The sequence below is a fragment of the Mustela lutreola genome, chromosome 2 (genome assembly GCF_030435805.1).
Source record: "Mustela lutreola isolate mMusLut2 chromosome 2, mMusLut2.pri, whole genome shotgun sequence".
In the NCBI taxonomy this organism is placed as follows: domain Eukaryota; kingdom Metazoa; phylum Chordata; class Mammalia; order Carnivora; family Mustelidae; genus Mustela; species Mustela lutreola.
The window spans coordinates 121,657,958-121,684,624 of record NC_081291.1 but is presented as its reverse complement, the minus strand read 5'-3'; the positions used below and the strand labels follow the sequence as shown (position 1 = coordinate 121,684,624).

Here is a 26,667-nt window from a genome sequence, read left to right as displayed (position 1 = left end):
GAAGGGACTAAACTAATTCTGCCTTGTTCCAGAGAGAGCAACGCCAACACTAAGGAAAACTGGAAGTTGCTGGTAGGCCAATTTCAACATAATATAGGGAAGAGGTTTTTAAATAGTTAGGACTATTAAAATGGAAGCAGGTTTTCTTGAAAAGAGTTTGCCACTAATTTGAAGTATTCAAGTAGAAACAGGGAAAGTTTGAATAAATACTTTATCAAGTACATTTGAAAAGAAAACAAATTTTATTTTATATGCCTGGTTGGGATATATGACTTCTAAGGCCTCCACCAAAACTAAAATTAAATGATTTTATGAATATATGTATACAAACACATGCACACACACAGATAAATAAATAATTTTGTAATTAAGACTTCTGAGGTTAAACCCATTGTTTTTCTGGGACCAGATAAATTCTAATGTCTTTATTGATCAAGATTCTATGATTCTATATCATCTTCTATTAAGTGATAAGTCAGTGTGGTACACATAGTAGGAGTTCAAAAGATGAATTTAATTAGCTCCAAAGTCTGGGAAAATCTACATTTAAGATAAGTTCAGTACAGGCTCCGTGTAGGTGAACGAATTAATTGAACTCATCTCGTCTCAATCAAATATATCAGTTGATTACACAAGAACACTAATGCATTAATTTTTTTAAATTAGAAAAGGATAAAATTAAAAGAAGAAATTTTGGTGGACTGTATTGTGATGAGATAAGGTGATTTTCTTACTGGGTTGTTGAATACGATATGAGACTATAGCTAGAATTACTTCCTAAAATATAAAGAACACTTTTAATATGAAACTGCAAATATGATATAATTACACTTCAAGTATGGAGCTACTGAAAGACTGCTCATAGTATAATTTTATCTGAATCCTAGTGGTAAGACAGACACATAAATGAACTGTATCACAGGTATACTTTCAATCTTCAAGATTTCATATTCGTAATAGAAATGGAGGTCCTAGCAAGTTCCTACTTTTGGTTAAAGGCTCCATTCTTAATAACAATCTAGCGAAGCTTTGAGGAGGGTCGCAGATAGCATCTATGATGCACTCTTTGTGATTCCAACTAGGAAGGAATCTTATTGGAAGGCCAGATAAGGAAATTAAAGTTCAAATTAAGTATTTCATTTGCTTTATCAACATTGTCATTGTTTTGGACACTGTTAACAGTAAAAATTTATGGCTCAAGTTAGGATGGGCTATTCGTTGCTTGACTATCTCAGTCATGCTTTTTATTCCACTCGGGAAAATGTATATTTCAGGAGCAGCATAACCTTCTGTGTCTTAGGCATTATGCCAAATGCTAGAGAGAGAAAAATGTCAGGGATCAACGTTGGCCTCACAGAGGCACAGCAAAGACATAGGATGGTTCATCATGGAACCCAGACTAGCTCAGATCTTTCTGACCCAGGACTCCAGACAACAGATTGCTTACCCATCACAGAATTGGCATGGGATTTAACATCTGTTAATCACCTCTGGTTGGCAAGTCAAAAGTTCTCTGGTAACAAATCTCATTCTAAAATTTCTCTGGTAACGAATCTCATTCTAACAATCATTATCATGGTTGTTTCACGTCAAGTTTCAGTTTTTGAATTCCACTTCCAGAAACATGAAACAGAAAAAATAATTTTAAAAAAGGTACCTCCACTGCTGCTTTTGCCCTTTCAAATTCTTCTTCTAAGGAGTGGTTTCTGGAAAGTAATGCACTTCCCCAGCGCTGTTCTTTGGTCAGTCGAGCCTGAAATAAACCAAACATGTGGTGTTATACTACTGGAATCACAGAGCACAAAAATCCAAATATTTTCCCTTTTCTCATATTTCCCTAGAGTTTAAGAAGCATCTGCAAAGGATGTTATTTTTGGAGCACTTTGTAAGCATGGTGTTGCCCAAACTGGGATGGTGCCAAAATGTGAGCACCTGTGTGAGTATGCATGCATTTTTTTTCCCCCCAAAGATTTTACTTATTAATTTGAGAGAGAGACAGAGATAGCTAGAGAGAACAAGAGTCGGAAGGAGAAGGAGAAGCAGGGTCCTTGCTGAGCAGGGAGCCTGATGCGGGGCTCGATCCCAGAACCCTGAGATCATGACCGGAGACAAAGGTGCAACTTAACCAACTGAGCCAGACAGGTGCCCCATGCATGATTCTTCTAAGAGTGCGTCTCAGCCCTGGTCATGTTAAAACCAAAACCCAGGCCCAGATCTTATTAACATAAGATCTTATTTGAATTGCTCATGGTTTCAGGCATTGATATTTTATTTAGTACCCCTCAGAGGATTCTAATATGCAGTTAAGATGGAGAATCTCCATTCGAAGCCTCAACCTAGGAACTGATATTCCAGCTTCCAGCTTGTTAGGAGGACTGACCTCAGGTAAGACTGCAAGCTGCAGAGATGGGAGGTGGCTGCTGGGCCCTTTCCTTATATGCACAGCAGATCCTCATGCTGAATTGCCTTCCCTCTATTAGCACACATCTGTCTCATGTCCCGTTTCCTCAGGGCATTGTGCTGCTAAATAGTCATCGCTTAGATAAACTCATGTTTGATAATGCCGACCGGTTTTTCACAATTAACAGGCAACGTGATATACATCTTAATTTAGCTAAATGCAAATATTCCAGAGGCTAGCCCCACCAAGAGTGCTGGAAGTTCAAAAATGTTATTTATTGTTAATTTTACAAACACTAAATGCATTCTTTTTGAAAAAAAAAATCATGGAAAATAAGAAGTAAACCTCTAGAACTTCTTTTCAGTTTCATATATATTTATGTACCCTCGGTAGTAATGTGTTTCAGAAAGTTTCAAAATGTAAATGGTATGCTATTCTGTAGCTTACTTTTCTCCATTCAACAATATATCTTGGAGAGGGACCACATTTAGTATTTCTAGAGCCACCTCATCCTTCCCCAGGGATTTCCTAGTAAGTATATACTGTAGTTGGTTCAGACCTCTCTCCATGAGCAGTTGTGGTATTTGTGATTTTTCTCCATGTAACTGCTTCTTTTCTTGGCTATCTTTCTACCACACCATGAGATCCATGAGGGTCGGATTCTGTCTGATAAGTCTGGGTCTCCCCTGTACCTAGCCCACGGCCTTACAGGTGATGTGAATACTAAGGATGTTTCTAGACTACAGGCTGAGGGATTGCACTGATAAGGCAGCCAGACCTTGGGGAGCAGGAGGAAGGAGTCTTGTGGAGTGAAGCCCCCCTCTGCCCTTTTATTACCTTTTATCCATGTGTTTGATTGCTCTCCTTTAGGGTTGCTCAACCTTGGCTTCTATGGGAATTACTTGAGCAGCCTGGGCCCTGCTCTAGACCAGTTAAAGAATTTCTGAGGGTAGGGCCTGGGCATTAAAAGTCTGAAAAGCTCTTTTGGGGGCACATGGGTAACTCAGATGGTTAAGCATCTGCCTTCAGCTCAGGTCATGATCTCCAGGTCCGGGGATCGAGTCCCGAGTTGGACTCCCAGCTCAGTGGGGAGTCTGCTTCTCCCTCTGCCTGCCCTTGTGCTCTCTCTCTCTCTTAAATGAATAAAATCTTAAAACAAAACAAGACAAAGCAAAACAAAAAGAAGAAAAGCTCTTTTGGTGATTTTTGAAAAGCAGCCATGTTTGGAAACCATTATTCAATAGCCTTCACTCAGCACCACCTATACAGCTCAACTGCTTTTCATTTTTTCTCCATGACCACTGGTCCTCAAGAGGACCCCCAGCCCCTTATTATCACACAGTAGTAATACGAGGGCTCACTACATGCCAGATGCTGCTTCAAGTCCTTTAGAAACTATTACTCACTTTGTCTCTTCAACAACCAGTCAAGTAGGTGTTATCATTAAGTCCATGCCATTGAGGCACAGAGAACCAGTTAACATGGCACACAGCACACAGCTAGTCAATGGTAGGGCTGATGCTTCTGGGCCGTGTTCATAATCACTGCACTATACTGACTCTCATAGGGGCTATGCTCCCCTGGCCATTTTGGAAGACACAAAATCTAGAAAAGCTGTCTCTCAGAGGTTCATGCATGGCTGAGGGCGCCAATCAAGAAGCTCCCAAGAATATTATGGGCTGAAAACAATAATGAAGTCATTGTTATGAACACTTCTGAACATAAATAATAGTCTTAGACTGCGTTTTGCATTAATGAACAAGGAAGGTTAATTTATTGAAACATTAATTTATGTTTCCTCCTCCTTGATGTATTCACTGCTGTATCCCCTGGTATGTCCTATAAATAGTAGCTGATCCATAAACAGTAAATATTTGTTGAAAATATATTGTAGGGGAATATATGAATTGCTGAATTAAAGGTCTTTCTCCTGCCAACTCCCAGAAGGTAGCTATATGTTCTCAATCAAGTTTTCTTGGACAGTACAGGCGGCTAAAGAGGAAATTGAGAGGGGACTTGGTGGTTTTTTTTTTTTTTTTTGGTCCTGTGCCTGGAGCAGCAGAGGTCTATGTTAGCAAAGCCCTCCTATCCCTGGTTCTGTGGATGGGGAATGGCTTCAGGGTGTCTTCGTGGGGTGTCTAGTAAGGAGCTAGGCCTGTTAGCAGCACAGAGAGAAGGCCTCTGGAGCTGTGTCTGTGGTCAGAAGAGGAAGAGGATGCTGAGGCTGTGTCTGCATAGCCATCAGTACCTCACGCTCAGGTGGGTCAGGCTCAATGGCCACCATGAGCAAGAACTCTCTTATTCTCTGGGCCGCATGCAAGCTCCCAACCCAGATAATTGAGGTGGAGCTAGGGAGAGGGAGCTTCTCAAATATAACTGAGATTGATTATCACAGGCTCCTGAGATTAAGGTATGAACAGAACTTTATTGGGGAGCTACGATTCATCCCACTACAACCCTTGTCTGACACTCTTGGGATACAATATATTTGATTAACAAATATAAAGATGAAGATTGGGCCACCTGGGTAGCTCAGGTCACAATATCAGGGTCCTGGGATGGAGTCCCGAGTTGGGTTCCCTGCTCAGCAGGGAGCCTGCTCCTCCCTCTGCCTCTGCCCCTCCTCCCTGCTCATGCTCTCTCTCTCTCTCTCTCTCTCTCTCAAGTAAATACATAAAATCTTTAAGAAAGAAAAGGTGCAGATGGTTTACAACCTTTCAGAATTGATAAGCTGTTAGGATGTTACAGCCTGGTAGAGATGTTAACCCCAAAAGCATTATGATCTTATTGTCTTGTAGAAATTAACCAGTCCTGTATCATACTTGGCAAACTTATTTTGACATTTCTTTCCCAGCTAGCTCCGTAAATCTCTGTTCTGTTACTTTGGAACTAGCTCTTTTGTCTTCCTGCTAGCTCCCTCCTTAATGAAATAAACAAACAAATACATTTTAAAAAAATGTGGACAGATGGTAAGAAATAAACTGCATTTATGTAATAATGTCATGAATGACCCATGAATGGCATGAGAAGAAAGAGAAAGCACTAATATTTCTGTCCCAAGGCACCTCCTTTTATTAGAGGCACTTTTCACCAGTGAAATACGATCTGTCCCTCCTGTGAAGCCTGACCTAACAGAACTCCATTACTGTCACTGGCTTCCCTTCATCAATGTTTCACGACCCAAGTGGATTATGAATCACAGGATGCAAAGGGCACCATATATCAGGAAGAAGAGGCAAAGATCTCTCTCAGGATTTGAGACGTATAGTTCATATTCTCTTTGCCACTTAAAACAGCAAGTGTAAATAGAATCTTACTCTGCAAATGAACTTTTATTTCAGTAGTACAATTACTATTTAGGTAAGTCCTATTTCCCACATTTTTAGAAAGGCCTTAAGTTAGACAAGTGTTGTCTACCTCACATTTGAAAGCCATTTATTTTGTCCAAAGAAGCTAAGAGAAATGTTATAAAATATAGGAAAACACTGAATGTAAATAAAGGCAGTTTCCAAGCGAGAGTAGTAGGCAACTGAACAGATTCTGAAACTTTTCAGTAATTTAGTAACCCACCCAGACATAGTGGTTTAGGACTGAGAATGAAGTACAGATTGTAGCAGGTAGTAAAGAGCAGCCTTCCTTTCAACCAAGATTTTATTTTTGTTAACATGTAATTTCATTATAGCAAAGACTGGAATATGGGAGAGCATATATAAACAATGCTGGTGAACTGTATCTATTGCTCAGTACTTAACTAGAGGAGTGGTAAGCAATACAATTACAGCCATAAATTTGAGTCAAGGCTGTTTTGGTATCACAGTGGCTGTATTAGTAGTTCTCAAGCTTGAGTGAGCACCAGAAGCATTTGGAAATCTCGTCTAAACACAGACTGCTGGGCGCCGCAGGGGATTCGGTGGGTGCAGGTGTGGGAGTGGGGGCCCAGAATCTGCATTTCTAACAAGTTCCCTGGTGATACTGAAACTGCCAAAGGAGAGACCTACTCTGATAGCTTCTGATTAGATGCTGACATCATGTGCTTGCAAGAGGAACCCTGGAGTTCACAAATGTATTCTGATGTAGGCATTTTTTTGCTTCATTGCATGATTTTGAAAAATCTATGGTTACAGCAACCTCCTGGAAGGGCTTTGGCTTTAAAAACAGCCGTTTTGGGGCGCCTGGGTGGCTCAGTTGGTTGGACGACTGCCTTCGGCTCAGGTCATGATCCTGGAGTCCCAGGATCGAGTCCCATATCAGGTTCCCAGCTCCATGGGAAGTCTGCTTCTCCCTCTGACCTTCTCCTCGCTCATGTTCTCTCTCACTGTCTCTCTCTCAAATAAATAAATAAAATCTTTAAAAAAAAAAACCAGCCGTTTTAATTGGTTTAGGCTAATTGGATTTTAGGGTATTACATTCTCTATAGAAGAAAGCATTTTTGTTCTCTCAGCTGTTGATTGTTCCAAATGATAAGCACTAGGCGAAAGATAAGAAAAAGAACTCTTTAAGAATACTGTTCTATACTCTTTATTCAAAATTATGATTGTGATTAAAGTTATGATTTGAAGCTTACTGTATTTGTGGCTGTGGTTGTCCTAGCATAATAACTCTGTCAGCTAACCTCAATGTCAGTCCTTCATAACCTCTCATACAATTACCTTTCCATTGCTGCTGGAAGTCTCTCACCAAAGCACATGTTTAAAAAGCTCAGTATCTTTTCAAAAAAGATTGATGGGGGAAAGGGTGCTGCTAACTATAGAAAAGAAAAATATAACAACTAGCAGACTTTGGGTAACTGTGTAATACAGTAATTAAAGACATAATCTTTGGAGCCAGACTGCCTAGGGCCAAATCCTAATTGGATTTAATAGTAACTGGTGACCTTGGACAAATTACTTAATCTCTATAGTCCCCAGTATTCATATCTGCAAAATGTATATTCACTTAACTGAGTCTGTGTAAGAATCAAGTACAATAACTCATGTAAATACACACACAGAATTCTCAGTACATAGTAAGTGATATAAAATTTGGCTTTTGTCATCCTCTTTCTGGTCAGCACTTATCAGGTGTGACTTTAGAAATTCATTTAAAAAATTATCTGTATTTAGAGCACTTTCGTTTAGTGGTTAATGCAGACTGGTTGGATTCTTATATAGAATAGATAAATTCATGCCTTTTTGTGCGGGTCATGATTTTCTTTTTCTTAATCAGTCCACTGGCATTTATTGTTGAAGGTACACAAAAGAAGTTGTACCTTACGTGTAAAAGAACAAATTCCTAGAGATTTGCGCAAGGAGGGCAGCATATGGTTTCCACCCCCATCTTACTATGAAATTCTGTTATAGAACTTCAAATCAAATCATGATTTTGATTTCAATGATTTTGAAAAGAGATGGAAAGTCCACTATCATGCATAACTAAAAATTATTTTTGAAACCAGCTTCAAAAATGATAAAAGAATAAAATCTTGTCATTTAATTTTTTAATAATTTTTATCTGCCCTTTAGTTAACTATTAATTTTCTACAACTTTCAAATTATTAAATTCGACACATGTTGTTTCTCTTTTTTGTTAGTATTCCCTTACTTTCCCGATTCAGCAAGTATTCGTTGAGTACTACTGTGTGCAGATTTCCTACTATGCTGAAAGTGATCTTTCGGATTTCTTTCCTTCTTCCTTGCCTTCCCATGACCTTGCCCTGCTGCCTTTTCTTTCCTCCTTCCTTCCATCTTTGCTTGCTTCTTTCCTCATTGGTAGCACACTGTGTATGGTCAGGAGGGGAAAAGGGATGTCGATGTGGATCCTGTACTATCTTCCAACAAGCAAAACTATATTTATAAAGTGTACTGTCTAACTGTTTCTAATAGACATAAAAGTCTTGATACTTCTTATAATTGAATTCTTCTTACTAACCTTTTCACTGCCTCACTTATGGCTTGTGAATAGTTTGCTGAACTGAAATGGGATGAAATGCAAGCTGTCAGTATTTTGAAGAGTAAGAGTGTATCTCTGTATGAAGGAATTTAGGAGGGGAGACACAAAATTGTGTATGGCCTCAGATCTGACAAGAGTCCTAATTTATCTTACAAAGTTTCTGGAAGAAAGTGATACTCTTTAAAATCACATAGTTCATATTTATCTTAGAAATATAAGTACAATCAGGGCTTGCAGTGAGAAAGGAAATAGATGGTCTGTGACTTAGGTGAATAAGCTTGATGCGGCTGCTCGGAGGTGGTATGTGGTTAAGAACAGGGGCTTTAGAAGCTAATGGATGTGATTTGAGTGCTGGCTCTTCTGTCCCTTAGCTAATTCTAAGATGAATTTCTCATGTAAGAAATGGGGATATTAATTCCAAAGATTACTGTAAGAATTTCAAAAAATATTAGAAATATCTCCTATTATATGCATGAAGTATGTAATTGGACAGTTATCAGCATGCCTTTCTTTTATTGCTCCTTTAAAAATTTTGAAAACATACTTACATTTCTATCTTAAAGTCTCAATTGTTCTGGTTTGGGATACTGCCAACTTGATGGACTTAGGACAATATGGAAGGAAGCATTTGCTGTGCCAAAGTCTGCAAAATCAGAGAGTTGCATGACTATGACTAAGTACTGGAGAGCCCGGTTCCTGCACCTCATTAGGTCCAACTTAGGTTGGCAAGAACCTGCCTTGGAGCTATCCTTCCGGGGTCCAGACTGGATAAAGAAATGCTTGAACTTGCCATCACTTGCCAGCAAATGTTGCACTCACTGTCTTTTGCCTTACCACTATCTCAACCCATTTATTAGAAAAAGTTAATTTCATGTCATCACTTGTGTTTTTCTTCAACTCTTCAAATGTTTTATAATTTTTTTGATTGTACAATTTCTTTAAACAATTAACTCCAGGGCATACTAATTATACAGTTGTAAGAGTGTCAAGAAAATTTATTCTTAAATACATAGAGATTATATGATTCATTATAATCTCCTGTCATTCTGATTAGTGTATTTAAAACACTATTTGAAAGAGACTAGACTACATTTTCCTGTTCTCGAATTCGCTCCATTTTCCTTATGATTCTGAAACATGAATTTTTTCGAAATGTGATTTTTTTAAATAAGTCTTGTAAACAGCTCCTCACCTGTTGAACCTAAGATTGTTTACGTTGGCTTGAGAGAGAAGAAAACATTTCCTTGATTTTCTCATGAGCCATCTGTGTGATAGTAGAGCAGTAACAAGTTTTGGTAAGCTGAAATTGTTTACTTAAATAGTGTGCAAGCAAGTTTTATTTTATTTTATTTTTTAAAGGACTTTATTTATTTATTTGAGAGAGCAAGTACTAGCAGGGGAGAGGGGCAGAGGGAGAAGTAGACTCCCCACTGAGCAGGGAGCTGGCTGCAGGCTTCCATCCTAGGACTCTGGGATCATGACCTGAGCCAAAGGCAGACACTTAACGGACTTAGCCACCCACACGCCCCTGCAAGCCTGTTTTAAGTTGAATTTTTATATCATCTTCATCATCTTATCTATCTAGAGAGATCATATATTTAAGCGCAGCATGTTTCTAACAGTAAAAACACCTTTCTGTCTTCTATTACAATTAATCATTCTATTCTCTACTGTTTTGAGTGGTTAGTATTTTAGATGATTAAATTCTGAATTCGTTAAATTGTCCTAATTAAACCATAGGCTGGACTTAAAACTAGGAGAATTGAAATTTCTTAGTTTAGGCAAACCTTGATAAACATGCAGTGTTTTTAATTTTTTTTTACTTATCTATTTATTTTAGCGTGAGTAAGGGGAGTCATAGAGGGGGACCAATAAAGAATCTCAGGCAGACTCCAACCTGAGTGCAGAGCCAGATGTGAGGCTCCATCCCACAACCCTGAGATCACGATGTGAGTCAAAACAGAGTCAGAGGCTGAACCAATTGAGTCACTCAAGTGCCCCAACATGCAGTGTTTTAAAAAAAAGCACATTAAGGGACAAATTCTTTACAAGTAATTGGTAACCCTCTAAAGGATTCACTACAATTTATCTAGACAGAGAACTGTCACAGTGCACTTTAAACTGTGTTTTGGAGGACAATATTGGGAATCTCACACAAATTGTCCAAAGCACATCGTGTTTGCTTCAAGGCACACCAGTGGGCATGTGGAAGGACAATGTGGTGGGATGAAATCAGACAACCAGCAGGAGAGTAGCAGTCATTGGAATAATAAGATAAATGCATTGTGGGTCTCCATGGCAACTGAAGACCCCAGCTGATCCTTTGCCCCTCCAGCGTTGTGTAGAACAGCCCACCTGTGCCAAACCTCCCCCCTGCTGCAGAAACAAATGTTCTATTGCTACATTAAATTGTTCCAAGAATCCAGGTTATGAAACAGTACCAATTACTTTAGCTGAATCTAAATCTCTAATGCACTTAACAAGAAATGGTTCTCTAATAAATGTTATCAGTTTTAAAAAAGATGCATTTAGAATGAACACAGAGGATGAAAATACATTTTCATGCTACATTTACAATTCATTAAGCTTCCCAGGGTTATTTGTTCTGGAAGTGAACTAACTTGTTTTCCAGCAGAGTCCTAGGAGCAGTAATGTTCACCCCTCTCCAGTGAATATAGAAATGGGGAGAAGAGGCGGTTCTCTTAGTGGCTTAGAAAAGTTTCCAGAGGACTTCCATGTCCTCCAAATTTCCTATCTGTGTGTGTCCTCCTTCTCTATGCCACTTACTAGTTCTCGGTGCGTAGACAATTTTCTTAATGACACTGTGCCTTAGTTTCCCTGTCTATAAAATAGGGGTAATAAATAAACTTACCTCATACAGCCATTTATCAGGATCAAATGAGCTAACATGTATTAGAAGACTTTATCATAGCTCTCAGTAATATTTGCTATTATCATGATTAACCCTTTACTTCACCTCAGATAACATATCTCTTCTCTTAATTTCAATATCTGATCTAGTAAACTCAAGAAAATTTCTCTTGCTCACTTCATCTCCCTTATGTTCAACAAGACTGTAAACTGCATAAATGTGGACACATTTCTTAAGAGATCTTTGTGGTTTTAGATCAAGACTGTACCCTTACAAAGTGTTTGAGCAAATAAAAAGATTGAGACTGATTTTGGCCTTCTTGGCAGTCTTACCCAAAGGAGATAGCTAGTTATAGACAAACCAGTTATACTGGAGTTGAGGGTCAAACAGTGGACAGACAGGTCTGGTTCCCCTACCGTACTTCCACCAGTGATTAGTTGGGTACCCCAGAAAAAAGATTTTGACTTCACCAAAACTTTTTAAAGGATCCTTAAAATGAGGCCAGCAAGGGGTGCCTGGACGGGTCCGTTTGTTAAGCATCTGCCTTCGGCTAAGGTCGTGATCCCAGGGTCCTGGGATTGAGCACCGCATTGGGCTCCCTGCTCAGTGGGAAGTCTGCTTCTCTGTCTCCCTCTGCCCCTTTCCCTGCTTGTTCTGTCTCTCTCAAATAAAGAAAATATTTTTAAAAATGAGGATAATAATAATTCACAGGATTATTTGAGTATTAGACATAACATACAAAAAGCACATAGTAAAGTCCCTAGTACTTAGTGGCTCCTCACAAATGGTTGCTCTTAGTATTATCATTACTGCTAATACTATAACTATTTATTCCTTAACATAAAATTTATTTTAGTGTGACAGTCAGGATCCTGATATGTAAGTACTTGGATCCACAGGGCATACATGCAAATGAATACTTAATATGTAAGTTCCTCTTCTTGGTGTTCTATTGTATAAATATTGTTAATACTGGAGTAGAAGAGATTTTATATTGCAAAATGATGGAAAAGTAAATGTTAGAAAAAAGAAAAAGTGCTAAATATATAGTGAATTCATTAAGACATGTTCTAGCCAAATATATATTTATCATCAGGTATCTAGCCAAATATATATATAAAATATTTATATATTTAAATAAAATATTTATGATATAAATTATCTACTAGAAAAGATGGGTTTGGGGTGCCTGGGTAGCTCAGTAGGTTGGGCATCACACTCTTGACTTGAGCTCTGGTCATGATCTCTGTGTTGTGAGGTCACACGTGGAGTCTACTTGGGATTCTCTCTCTCCCCCTGCCCTCCGCTCCCCAACCCCAACTCTCTCTCAATTTCTCTCTCTCTCTCTAAATCAAAACAAAACAAAACAAAACAAACAAACAAACAAAAACCCAGGAAAAAAGAAAAAAAAAAGGTGGGTTCATTAAAGAATTTCTTTCTCTCTCTCTTTTTTTTTGTTACCTGTGCTGGAGGCACTAATTCCAACTCGGAAGCTGACTCAGAGTTCAGGGCGCTTTTCCCTCCGCTTAGCTCTGGTTGAGATCTGTGCTCTGAGGACCTATAGGGGATGAATAAAGGAGATTAACATATACCGAGAAACAAACTCAACTAGAAAACCAGTCAAGAAACTGAGTTAATTTGAATCATTGAGAGCCATGATAACAAAGCTCTCATCAGAATTTTGATGAGATAACTTGAATAAGATAACTTTTATATAATTTTATTACAATGACCACTTTTGAAATTTAAGTGGCTGCAAAGTGCTAGGTGTAATTATCTCTGATTTAGAATTTGGTTCAATTATTTACAAACAGTTAATAAATACAATCCCAGTTTTGTTACTAACAGTTCTGCTTTTTTTTTTTTTTTTTTTTAAATCTGGTTCTACCTCTTACTAGCTTTTTTTACAGTTCTGCTTTCTTAACAGTATTGTGGTTTGGGGAGGGGAGCACATCTCACAAAGTGTCCTTGGTGTGATTTGACCCTTATATAGAACCTGAAAAGTCATAATAAATGGAGATGTGCAAGGGGAAATAGGAGAATGAGAGAGGCTGTCCTTTAAGAAGCTTGAAAAGCATGGGAAAATTCAGTTAACCAATTTTTCTCATGGGCATCCACAGGTTATTTTTAATTAGTGCATTATCTGACAATGATGATTAAGACAGTCAGAAAAGGTTACTTGTGTAACCAGAAACATTTACTTTAACTACCATTCATGTAATATATTAAATATATATACATATATAAACCTATTTTTATTCGTCACCTCTGTTACACATTAAAAAAAATTATCAACAAATATGGAACAAATATTGAATTCTGAATTCTAAATCTACCAACATCATTTTTGGCTGAATTTTTGACAATTCAGATGAAATACTTGTTTTGGAAGCCACAATTAGCATTGATAAATGGAGCGTTATACATGGCACCAAATATTTGGATTGACTTAACTCATTGGCTATTTCAGTACATAGGAGAAATATCCATAGAGCTGACAGACCATTAGCTATTAAAATATTTTACCATAAGAGTTCTTTTGATCCAGTTCTAGATGAGCATGATTTTCTCTCCGCCATTTGATGTCCCTTGCTATTTCGATCTCCGTGAAACTTAACATCATCCCATTTTTCCAGTTGTGTTTGAATGTCTATGAAAGAGATAAGAAAGGGGTAACCGGGACAGTGAATTATAAAGTGCAGAGATAAGAAGGGAAATTAAGATTAAGAAGTCTTATACAAGTCAACTTCATTCAACTGATGCTCCTAAACCCAAGACCAACTTTTTAAGACTGCATGAAAACTAAAACATGCTCAGCTAAACAGAAATGAGACTTAGTAAGAGAAATTGGTTTGCTTTTGTTAAACAATCAAGTTGTTTTCCCAAATTTATTCCAAGAGCTATGTGCATTCTGAATTCTTTGTATAAATTCATGGAATCCCATAAGAATAAACATATGGAATACTATCCTAGCTGCCTCCACCTAAGGAGGTGGCTTTGAGGCACGTCTGACAAATTTCTAGAAAGAAATTCTGTTTAAAGAGATGAACCTCATTGTTAAAAGAAGGTAAGAAGGAACTGGAACACTATTCACAGCTTTTGTAAAACTGCTTAATTATTCATCAAATGAGGGAATGAATAATGGGAATAGAAAAACAGGAGGTGATGGAGAAAGCCAAGAGAATGCTAGAACCATTTTCTCCCAGTGGTTTAATTCTTACAGATAAGAAATATGGCTGGGTTTGCTCTTATTAACAGGTGTGTGACTGTAAATAAATCACTTAAACAACTTTGGGGGCCATCTCTAAAAAGATTTGCAGTTGGCGTCCTCCAAAGTTCTTTAAGTATTTTTATGACTTCTTCACAGGACATTTTCTCAAAAGCAGAGAAATGAATGTTTCATTTTTAAGTTTATTGTGCTATAATGTAATGCATTTAATAATATATCCCTACATAAGTGTGTACATTTCATTATTCATCTGTACACCTGGGAAAACCTAGAACACATTGGTAGTGAGGAAGTTGTGGAGATAGTTAGAAAACTTTCCTCCAAAGAGACAGGCCTTAGAGAGGGACATGGCAGAGGAGAGAGGACATGATGGATGCCCTTGGCTTTCTGAACTGTCTGCCACTCTTGTTACTCCTGAGAAATGAGACCATAATTTAACTGGTTCCATGAGATAAAGTTAAGCTTTCCTTTCTCAGGAAGATGTATAGTAGTAGATAAAAGTATGGTTTTGAAATTAACCAGAAATATGCTCAAATTCCAGGACTTCCTTATACTAACTGAGATCTTGGGAAAATTATTTAAATTCTAAGTTTTCAATGAACTAATGGGCTAATGCATGTAATCATGCAGCATAGTCCTGGATGTGACAAACCATCAATAAATGGTAGCTGTGGGGCGCCTGGGTGGCTCAGGGGTTAAAGCCTCTGCCTTCGGCTCAGGTCATGATCCCGGGATGCTGGGATCAGCCGGCATCAGGATCTCTGCTCAGCGGGGAGCCTGCTTCCTCCTCTCTCTCTGTCTGCTTCTTTGCCTACTTGTGATCTCTCTGTCCAATAAATAAATAAAATCTTTAAAAAAATGGTAGTTGTTATTATTGTATTCGATATATCCCCATGCATGTTACATGCTCTGGCTGGCTGTTCCTGGACCTTGTGTTAAAGCTGTTCTCTCTCTCTCTTTTCTATCTCTTGACTGGCTATTTCCCACTCCAAACTAAATGCTCCTAGAAAGCAAGATTCATGTCTCATTCTTACTTGTAACTCCAATGCCTCACAGGGCACCTGCCATCTATCAAGTATTCAACATATGTAGGATGGATACATAAATGAATGAATCCACATCGGTTATGCAAGACTGAGCTCCCCAAATACTATTTAATTCAAGCACAAAAGAAGTGTGTGTTGCCCCTACTCCTTCATGGAATTAAGCTTTTTTAATCCTTTGCCTGTAGTTTTCATATCATTTGTGGAACTTCGTTGTATTAAGGCAAGGACCAGCAACAGCAGACACATGCTATTACCTTACCTAAATCTAAAGATGATGTCTCTGGGCCTCGGAGAGGCTGGCCTCTCTGCTCAGCTTCTGCACTGATGAGATCGGATCCATCAGCCTTTTTCTTGAGGGATGAGGTTTTTGATGAGGCCTCCAACTTCTTGCCTTTGGTTTGGGTTTGAGAGACAGGTTCACTCAGGTCAAGGAGATCCAAGCCTGTGGTCAATACTATCAGAGATGGAAAAGGTTAAGATAAGCTCACTCACTGCTCTGAAGTCATTTTTTAAAAATAGGTTTCAGTTGGGTGCAGGAAGATTTTGTGGGTATAGTGTAGAAGTATCAAATTACCCACTTGCCTGTTGAAAGGCTCCTTCCATGGTTTGGCTATTATGGAAATCGTGGCTATGAATATTGGGATGCATGTGCCCCTTCTTTTCTTTGGGGTGAATGCCCAGTAGTATAATTGCTGGTTCAAAAGGTAACTCTATTTTTAACTTTTTGAAGAACCTGCATACTGTTTTCCAAAGTGGCTGCACCACTTTGCATTCCCACCAACAGTGTAAGAGGGTTCTCCTTTCTCCACATCCTCTCCAACATTTGTTGTTTCCTGTCTTTTTAATCTTTGCTATTCTAACTGGTGTAAGGTGGTATCTCAATGCGGTTTTGATTTGAATTTCCCTGATGGCTGATGATATTGAACATTTTTTCATATGTCTGTTAGCCATTCATATGTCTTCTTTGGTGAAGTGTCTGTTCTTGTCTTCTGCCCATTTTGAATGGGTAAAGAAGATGGGGTTCATATATATAATGGAATATTACTCAGCCATCAGAAAGGATGAATATCCACCATTTGCATAGACATGGATGGAACTGGAGGAGATTATGCTAAGTGAAATAAGTCAAGCAGATAAAGACAATTATCATATGGCTTCACCCATATGTGAAACAAGGAACAGCATGGAGGACATTAGGAGAAGGAAGGGAAAAATGAAGGGGAGGAAATCAGAGGGGGAGATGAACCATGAGAGACTATGGACTCCGAGAAAAAAACACTGAGGGTTTCAGAGGGGAAGGGGGTGGGGGAATGGGATAGCCTGGTGGGTATTAAGGAGGGCATGTATTGTGATGAGCACTGGGTGTTGTACACAAATAATGTAACTAATGAAGTACTGTATGTTAACTAACATAACATAATAAAAATGAAAGAAATTGATGTAATTGAAGTAAATGTGAAAAAAGTATCAAATTAAGTTAACTCACTATTGATTTCTAAAGATGGTTTGCATTTAGACTAAACAGTTTCCTACATATTCTCCTTTATTTTGGCACTGTACAAACCCACAAAATAAGACTTAGACCAGCCTCACCAGTGATGAAAGTTTAAATCAAATTAAAATAATAAAATAGGATATGAATTCAGGTAGTAGTTACTTTATTGCTCTGCCATGTTTATAGAGAGGTATATTTTACAGCACAGTTTTTCCAGAGAATAGTCTATCATATTCAGAGGTATGTTTGCAAAACAGTTATGAGGAAGATTTGTAAAAAGTTTCTGATGTCTTTGTGTTTTAAATTTTGAACTACTAAGGTATACAGGATATAAAGGAGTGCTGTTAATCATCTTTTATTTAATTAAGCAGTTCAATAAGAAAATGGCTTGCTGTTTGGGCTCACATTAGAGACATATTTTACAATCCATAGCTGATGAATAGGTACACATGTTAATGTTTTTGCTACTTAATATGCAAATTTAAATTTCAATGTAACAAACCATAAAATGGCTACACTTTAACTTCCTAGCAGATTGGTTACATTGCATTAAATACTCTAATAAAAGCAGAAATAATTTGTTTTGCTGCAAAGTAGGTAAATGAGAAGAAAATAGGCAAGCCTTGTAACTTTTTATCCTTTCTCTTACAGTGCAAGTCATCAAGGTGTGGCTAGCTCATCGTGAGAAATGGAAAACTTCAATTAGGGAAGGTCCCTCCAGCCCTGCCTCTCTACCAGTTCAAGAACCCTGAGACTGGCTTCTGGACTGGCCTGGTGGCTTCCTGGCCTGGGATCTCTTCACCCTGATAGTTTAGAAAAGTCAACAATGTGTCCGAAAAATCTTGGTGTTAACACTTCCTGGCACCGTCTACAACTGTGACTGCGGCATTCCTCCCCTCTGACCTCTCAGCTTGTCCTCTGGGTAGGGAGTGGAGTTTTGTTGATATCTCAGCACTCTTTCTATGTGCTTCTCCCCTGCACTCAAGGTTGGATCAGGGCTCAGTGGCATTCACAACCTGCATTTCTTTAGTACCACGCAGTCCTCGTGAGTCAACCACTCCATAGGATCTTTAGAATGGTTTGTCAAGTTGTATTTCCAATAATCTTGTTTTGATTTCAATTATGAATGTGGATGTTAATGGTGAAGTGGAAAGACCCGGCTCTGTCACTGTTTAGCTGTGTGACTCCGAGAAATTTTCTTGATTTTGCTGAGTTTCAGTTTCCTCCTCGGAAAAAAATGAAGATTAAGTCTTTTTGGTATGATAGGAAGATTAACTTATATAATTTGTTTATTGACTGTGTAAAGTGCCAAGCATACAATAGGTACCCAATAAACGTTATTTCCATTCTTTAGTGGCCAATTCGTGATGCTTTTCTTTCTTTTTTGTTGATCTCCTCCTATTCTCCCTGCTTTTTTTCTATTTTGGGCAAGAAGTGTATCCACACACTCACAGAAAGAAGAAACACCACTGGGAATAAAACAGAGAGTGAAACAAAGATATTGGTCTACAGAGGATGCTCAGAAGTAAATGGCCTGAAAGCATCAGCTTATCTCCTCTGAGTCTTCCTGAGGAGAGGGGAGCCACTTTCCAGTGCTAAGATGCTCTGAGATATGAGCAGTGTTTTGTGGCCAGCAAGTACCTTAAAGTGGGAGGAAAGAAGTGGTTTTTAGAGCTAAGCTGCGTGGTTTGGTGTTTAAAATTTAAGCATGGCAAGAAGCCAAAATAGGCTAGGATATAACACTTTTCATATTCTTTGAATATTTAAACAGAAATTTCCAGTCAACTATTATGTTGGCAGAGATTCTAGGCCCACCAAGATTTCCTTATAATAGAAGGAAGGAAATGGATAATAGTCTCTGGAATGCCATATATGTCTTTTTACTAATTGTACAAACAATTAGGAATTAGTCATTTGCTCCTACACTTCTTTTAGAAGCAAATTATATAGGACTTGTCTATTCGTATATAGGAAGTACATTTGTTACAGAATAATAACTGGTGAATATTAATTTAATTCTATATCTGCTTCTCACCATTCAGAACAAATGGATTACTAAGAGTGAAATACAAATTCACGCCTGGCTCAGCAACATTCTTCTCCTCTCCAAACTGGCCTGGGCACCTCTGTGTTGGTTCTGAGCTTTTTGTTCCTTTGTTCTTTGCCCAGCAAATGCGAAACAAATGCTTTGCACACACAGAAAACCCTATTTGTTACCCAGTTGATGAAGTGGGGGGTGGCTTGGAGGTTGGATGGTAAACTCTGAAGCTGAGAGAGTCCCTAGGGACTATAATTTCAAAAGCATAGAAGGATGGGTACAGCCTTTTACTTTCTGGAAGAGACAAACTGCATTTCAGCAAGTGTGTGTGTGTGTTGCACTTATATGTGCTTTCATTAAGACTTAGAAATAAAGGGTCTCACTGTTCCGTATGGGCTTTGAAGGGAGCATATCTTGGCATGGAAGGGGATATTTGTTTGGCTGATCTTCTTAATCCAGTTTTTAAAACCCTTTTAGGCACATGAAAGTCACATGGGTTCTGTAATCTTTGTGTCTAAATTGAGATAACCACCTCTTACAGTGGATGTGAAAATGTGTATGTGTGTGTATAAGAGGGAGAGAGAGAGAGAGAGGGAGAGAGGGAGAGACAGGCTTGAAGATGTTGTGTTGCTGGCTTTGGAGATGGAAGAAGGGGCCATAAACCAAGGAATTCCAGGTACTCTCAGAAGCTGAAAAAGGCAGGAAGACAAATTCTCCCTAGAATCTCCAGAAGGAATATGGCTCTGCTGACACCTTGATTTTAGGACTGATAACTTTCAGAATTGAAGGATAATAAATTTGTGTCGTTTAAACTTGCAGTAATTTGTTACAGCAGCAATAAGAAACTAACACAGTTCATATGTCAGTGCCCATGCCAGGATGCAAACACAGGCCCTGTTGTTACTCCCAAGCATGTGTTTGTCACCACGCCTCACTAGAATTTATCTGAAACTGGAGGCAATATGCTGACTCTATTGATACGGCTTGATTATTTTTTTGTTTAGCTCCAAATCATCTGGCAGTTTGGATAGTCTGGCTTAATGTAAATAGTTGGTAATCTCTGACACTTTTTTTTTTTTTTTTTTTGGATCACCTAATTTCATTGGGAGGAACTTTTGAAGATGGAAGCTGTAAGGTGCTATGTAAGTATTTGTTTCCCTTTTTCTCAAGGGAATCTGATTGAAGATCATAACCTATTGAACTGGAAGGCTCCTGGAGGGGTGGGTGAAGATATTTACATATGCTAGATTACCTGGACTATGGGAGGTGAGGCTGTTTAAAGTTAGATTAAAATAGCACTGATTATGAAGCTTTGATTTGATGCTTTGATGGTAAGTGCAATGGTATTTGCACCACTATGGTATAATGAGTCTCTGATTTTTAGTGAATTTCTTGTAAGGAATAAATCTACATGGAGTGGTCAGAGAGGACAGATCAAGGGACAGTCCTGATTGGTTCAGTAATAAAATGTGCCACAAGGAGCGGATGGAATCTCTGTCCTGTTTTGTAAGCTATGCTGGCATTCTAGAAACATGGTATTCTTTAATATAGTGGCTACAAAGACAAGTCCCTTAGAAAGGATTTTGCCAGTGAAGTCGAATAGATACATTGAACTTTATTAATCCAACAAATTTTTGCTTATTTTATCGGATTATGTTATTAAAGCTACCTCCCAAATTCTTTTTTTAAGATTTTAAAGATTTTTTTTTTTTAAATTCATTTGACAGAGAGAGAGAGCACAGCATGGGGAGCAACAGAGGGCGAGGGAGAAGCGGGCTCCTTACTGAGCAGGGAACCTGATGTGGGGCTTGATCCCAGGACACTGGGATCATGACCTGAGCTGAAGGCAGACTCTTAACTGACAGAACCACCAGGTATCTCATGCTACTTCCCAATTTCTAAGGTCTCTCAGGAAGCATGCCATTATCTTCACTGCTAATTGGACTTCATAAAAATGTATTTTGTAAATACTACACTAATTTTGCAATTAAAATATTTAATTAAGTGGCTATGATAGCTAGCTGTTAAGTTAGCTCTCCCTGTCCATATATGGATCTCTTACAGAGGTATACAGACCCCATATCAAGGAGGGAAATTATTATTTTTTAAACCATGAAAAATGTTTCTTCTATGGTAACTATCCACCTAATGGCTCAAGTTGAGGGATAAAATTCTTTAGATCATGCAGACTGATAAATGCAAATCAAGGACCTCCTGTTTTACTTGGTTTTTAGGAAAGAATCTTTCCTGTACTTTGACATATGTTAGATTTTTGAGGAGATTACCGACCAACAAGTTATTATTGCAAATTTTACAGTATGCATTTGTTCTGTAATGTAATCATGATCTTAAAAAACATCCATTGTCTAGTTACGTTCCAAGCATTTGATATATGCATCTGAAACAATGTATTTATTTGTCATTTTAAAATCCAGGATATTAGCAGTGATTTTAGCTTACATACCATTTAGGGATACAGTTTGAGAGGGCCATGGAATTAGCTATCATCTAGATCACAGATGAATTAAAAGATAATTTAGGGGATTAATGGCAAAGAAATTAAAAACATTCTTATTTGATCTGCTTGATATTATCACTATGGGATGACAAAAAGTTAATCCTAAAGTAGAAACAAGTAGAAAGTAAAAAAAGATAATTAAACACTTAAGAAAAAGCATATAGTTTAGAACTTCTATGAGACAGGAGATTGATATGTTCTCTTAAAGTCAGTAGAGGAAAAAACCTTATCATCTGAGAGACATTTGGAAGAGATAAATATTATCCATATTGTATTCAGAACTAATTTATATAAGAACTATATTCCTTAAATATTTAAGTAAGTGTTATGATAGTGGCACACTAGCTTAATTTTTTCATTAGAAGAAAATGCCAAGTACAAATGCCTCTCAGAACACAAGGTTCTTCAAATTTCTTCTTGATTGACTTGGTATAAGCTTGAAGCAGGTTTTCTTCCATATTTTACTCCAAGATTATTTAATATCCATTCTTTAAGTGTAAGGATATAAATAACACCAGGAATGTAACAGACACTTAAAGTTCAATAACTGTCCTGATTTCTCAATGTAATTTCATACTATTCTATAAAATGACAATGCTTTATCTAAAATTAGTATTTTTATTAGAAATTTAGACAGAAAATGATAACTGTATCTTTTGTCCAGAAACTTTAGCTATAAAATTATTGGACCAGATTAGAATTCTTTCCAAGGTATATGTATGATAAAAATTTTTCCTTTTTAAAGATGTATAATAATGTTGCATATTGAGATACCAAATAATACATTCTGTAATATTTTTTGAAAAGTATATTTCTTAGGTTTTAAAAATATACAGTGTTTCTGCCTTGAGATATACTTTTAAGATTAAAAAACACATCAGGGGCACCTGGGTGGCTCAGCTGGTTAAGCAACTGCCTTCGGCTCAGGTCATGATCCTAGAGTTCCCAGATTGAGTCCCACATTGGGCTCCCTGCTTGGCGGGAAGTCTGCTTCTTCCTCTGACCCCTCCCCTCTCATTCTCTCTCTCCCAAATATATAAATAAAATCTTTAAGGAAAAAAAAAAAAGTCAGACACTTAACTGCCCACCAAAAAAAAAAAAAAAACCCAAAAACAAAACAAAACAAAAAAACACATCAAATAAGAGTATTCCTTTAGGATAAGAATCTGTTTGACCCAGCTGTACTGAGTGATGAGGACAAGAAAAGGAAACCACACAGTCTCAAAATACCATTTTTCTTGAACCTCTACTTTGGAGGGTATTGTGGACTGATAGGTGTTCCCACCCAAAATTCTTATGTTGAAGTCTTAACCCTCTAGTACCTTGGGATGTGACTTTATTGGAAATAGGGCTGTTGGAAATAGAATTAGTTAAGAAGAGTCATATTGGAGTAGGCGCCTAATCCAATATGGCTGGTGTCCTTATGAAAAAGGGAAATCTGGATACAGAGACAGACACACACAGGAAAACATACAGACAGGGAGAATGTCATATGAAGATGCCATGAGCCAAGGAACTACCAGAAACTAGGTAAGAGGCCTAGGACAGTTTCTTCCTGGGCACTGCAACTTCAGAGAAATGGCCCTGTTGACACCTTTGTTTGGGCTTTCTAGCTTCCAGAGTTGCAAGACAAAAAACATTTGTTGTATAATTCACTCAGTTTTTGGTATTTTGTCATGAAAGCCTAGAAAATGAATACAGAAGGCAATACTATCATATTTCAACAATAAGAAATTACATATTCTTTTGAGGTTTTTTCTTTCAATATTTTGCAAGCCTTTTTTGTATATTAGAAAACTCAATGTGAAAAGTGACTTTTGAATTAAATATTATGTTGCTCTCTCTGGTGGGCCCTTCCTAAATGACTTAGTTTTAGCATCAGTGGGAGTTGGAAAATGCAGAAGGTACTGGAATCAAGATCTGAAAATTCTATGCTTTGCAGCTTTTTTTTTTTTTTTTTTGAACAGTAGGAACTTCTCTGTGCATCCAGTTCTTATGGATTTTCCTGAAAGTAGAGACATCTGCATTTTTCTAAAGGTAGCTCTCTAGTTTTGGAGGGGTGAGCTTCAGTTTCATAGATAGGGAGGATAAATCTGATCTGGTAGGATCCGAACTTATTTAATTTCCTGCTTAAATGTACCAAATACAATTTTATTTGCTTGATCTCTCGAAATAATAGTTGAATTTAGAAAATGATTGCTTTTGTGTGGTAGAAGGTTAATGCATCTGAAAAGGGGAGTGTTGGGTATACTGTTTTCTAACCTGATATCTAACAGTAATGGTAACATCTGTTAGAGCTTACATGGTGTTAAGGAAGGGCTTACATAGATTGCTTCATTTCATCTTCTCAAGTAACCTATGAGATATAGATGTTGCTGTTGCAGAGGAGGAAAGAGACTTAGTCAAGTAACTTGCCCAAGGTGAAGAGCTGCTAAGTGGCACAGATGGGGTTTAATGTTGCCAAGTTTGACCCAGAGGTCCCGGACTACCCTCCTGCATTAAGTATTTCTATCTTGGGTTGTAATTTTTACAGCTGGGTTGTAATTTTTTTGTGGTTGTAATTTTTAGCATTTAAGGGAAATCCTTCACCCACGATTTTCTTCACTTACTTAAAAGTATAATGAAAATACAGCAGGCAATATCAAGCTGAGGACACGATGGGGAAACAGAAGAAGACAGTACATAATTGTTCTCTCCTTTCTCCATTAAACTCTCTCCTGAAATCCAACGTAGCCTTTGTTCTTTGACTCTGAACACTATTTTTTCATCCTTATTTGAACAACCTGCCTTTGAATGTGAACTCTGACTGAATAAAATCAATGCAGAAAGGCGGCCTCTGATATAGAAGGCGAAAAGTAGCGTTACGTCAGATCTTACGTAGCTCTCTCGGGGTGAGCCCTGACTAGCATCTGTGAGAATTGAAAAATGCAGAGGGGACTAAGGGAAGTGTGATTCATCCCAGTGGCATCCTGCATCCACTCACTAGTGGGATGATACTTACTCGGGCCTATACAAATGAGAGTTCACTGTCTGGGTAGGTTTAATTCCAGAAGAATGTTCAAATAAATTGTCATAAGAGGAAACAAGTAACACATTTACGTGACAGAAAAATGAAATTAGCTCTATAATGTTTCCAATATCTGAAACTTTTTATTTTGTCATCTCAATCACTTGAAGGGGCTGCCTAAATTTTAATTTTACTGGACTTTGGTCATACACAGTATTTCCAGCCAGAATTTTGAAAAACCTTACTCTGAAATAGATGCTATTGTTTGAAAGACTCCTTGTAATGTGACTTGAGATGCAAAGAGGTAGGTAGGCATAGAGAAATGATTTATACGGATAGTGGTGTGCTACTGTTCGCAAAGTTGGTTGGGTAAACTACAGTGCGGATTCTTCTAGAATACAAACCTATGTATTAGTTTATGTGGAATATTGTATGTCCTCAACTTTCGTTTGGTTGCAAAGATCACTCTCCACTTAAAACGCATCCCAGAGAGAAAATACGCATTTCACTGTAGTGAAAATGAGCTCTACTTGAGGATCAGTTAAAATGAAAGAATTACCGGCTGTGTTGGACGTTACTGGCCTTGCTATTGCCTCCGATTTGGTTTCACAGAGAAAGTCATCGATGGAGGGACTCAAGAGGGGTCTGCTTTCTTGCTGCTCATTCACCAGCTGAGAACAAATGAACACAGGTATCAAAGGGCTTTGTTAAACTGCAGAATAGGATGAATTACAATGCAGCCTTGCAACGAAATGAGAATAGCAAGCCTATCAATCAATAAATAAACAAATAAATAGGGAGGGACAAGAAAGAAAAAAAATATCAAGGGATGGGGAATGAGCCTTTTAGCATTGTCAACATATTTTCGATGCAGCCAACTTCAGTTTTAAAGCTCAAGCCTTTTTTTTTTTTTTCCCCCTCCTAGAACTGTTTTAGAATTATTCTCTGAATTTCAAATGTAGAAAATGACTCTTCTTGAATCACAGTTCCTACTCTTCAAGTGGATAAAATGTTACTGAGACCCGGAAGCGTGGCCTCAGATGCTGAGGTGACACATTCTGGTTAGGGCGGGCAGTCCGCGTTGTGTGATTAAGTACGCCCACACAGAGCTCTATGTGTGTGGATCAATGTTCTCCTTGCCTCTCTCTCTTAAAAAGCTCAAGTCATCTATGGGCACATATCCTTCCTTACATTTCCTTGGGATGCTTCTGTGGTTCATGACAAGCATTATTTGGGGAGAGTAGGAAATACCTATACTAACTGTATAGGTATCCACTAGATATGTTTCTGAAAATCTATATGCAAAATGGATTTCTATCAATTCAGTTGTCTTTTCCCATTGGCTCGTTCCCTAATTCCAGAAATCATTCAGTGTGATATTTAGTCGGTCTTTAATGATCAGTGGCAGCCAATTATTTACTTTTAGTTCTTTTGCACCTCTTAGAATCCAGACTTCCTTAGGTTCTGTTTCCATGGTAAGGGAAATAAATATACTCATGATATGCAAGTGGTTAATTCCTAAATTAACTGTCTGAGTTTTTCAGGAGTTTTTAGATTGGCATTTCTTAAAAGGGGAATAGCTGTCTAGTTTTCTACTTGTTCTAAGAAAAAGATGTGCCCCCAAATCTCTAGATTTTCAAATACTGACTTGTAAGGCTTATTTTGTTTCCTCATTTTGGATATATTTAAATTCTTTTGTAAACACAGGGACTAATAATTTATTCCTGAATCACAGCTCTGTGAGTAGATGTGTAAAATGGGCCTAAATTAACTATAGTTTTAGAAGACCAGGGTGTTAGATCTCCACAGATACATTTAGTTGTAAACACTAAAAAATTATAGTCTGAATTTGATAGGAGATTTCTAGAAATGCCCTTGTTGACATAGATATCTAAATGGAAAAGCAAAGGAAAAGGCCCACTTAATTGAAAGGCCTTGTCCTTTTAGGCAGGTCTGTTTGTCAAAGGTAATAGGATTTTTTTTTTTAGAGCCTCTCTCTTCATGAAAGTTCAAACTTATTTTCCGGAGGAAGCACTTGTAGTATTCTCAGATTTTCTCAGCACAGGAGGAAAGAAATATCAAAGAGGGGGATGCTTAGGGAGTCCCTCAGGTGCCCAGAACGGAGGCATGGCT

General features: G+C 37.9%; 1 protein-coding gene across 8 annotated transcripts in view; it reads right to left on the bottom strand.

Moving 5' to 3' along the window:
- Positions 1-26,667, bottom strand: part of PEX5L (peroxisomal biogenesis factor 5 like) — a 227,471-nt gene that overhangs the window by 67,036 nt on the left and 133,768 nt on the right. For 6 of the 8 annotated variants that reach the window (XM_059163394.1, XM_059163397.1, XM_059163398.1 and 3 more), the window contains 5 exons: positions 25,094-25,205; positions 15,736-15,930; positions 13,728-13,851; positions 12,663-12,759; positions 1,658-1,753 (listed from right to left, as the gene is read on the bottom strand). In XM_059163394.1, the coding sequence (XP_059019377.1) occupies positions 1,658-1,753; positions 12,663-12,759; positions 13,728-13,851; positions 15,736-15,930; positions 25,094-25,205 (624 nt within the window). The remainder of the gene's footprint in view (positions 1-1,657; positions 1,754-12,662; positions 12,760-13,727; positions 13,852-15,735; positions 15,931-25,093; positions 25,206-26,667) is intronic. The other 2 variants (XM_059163400.1, XM_059163399.1) reach the window with 1 other exon arrangement.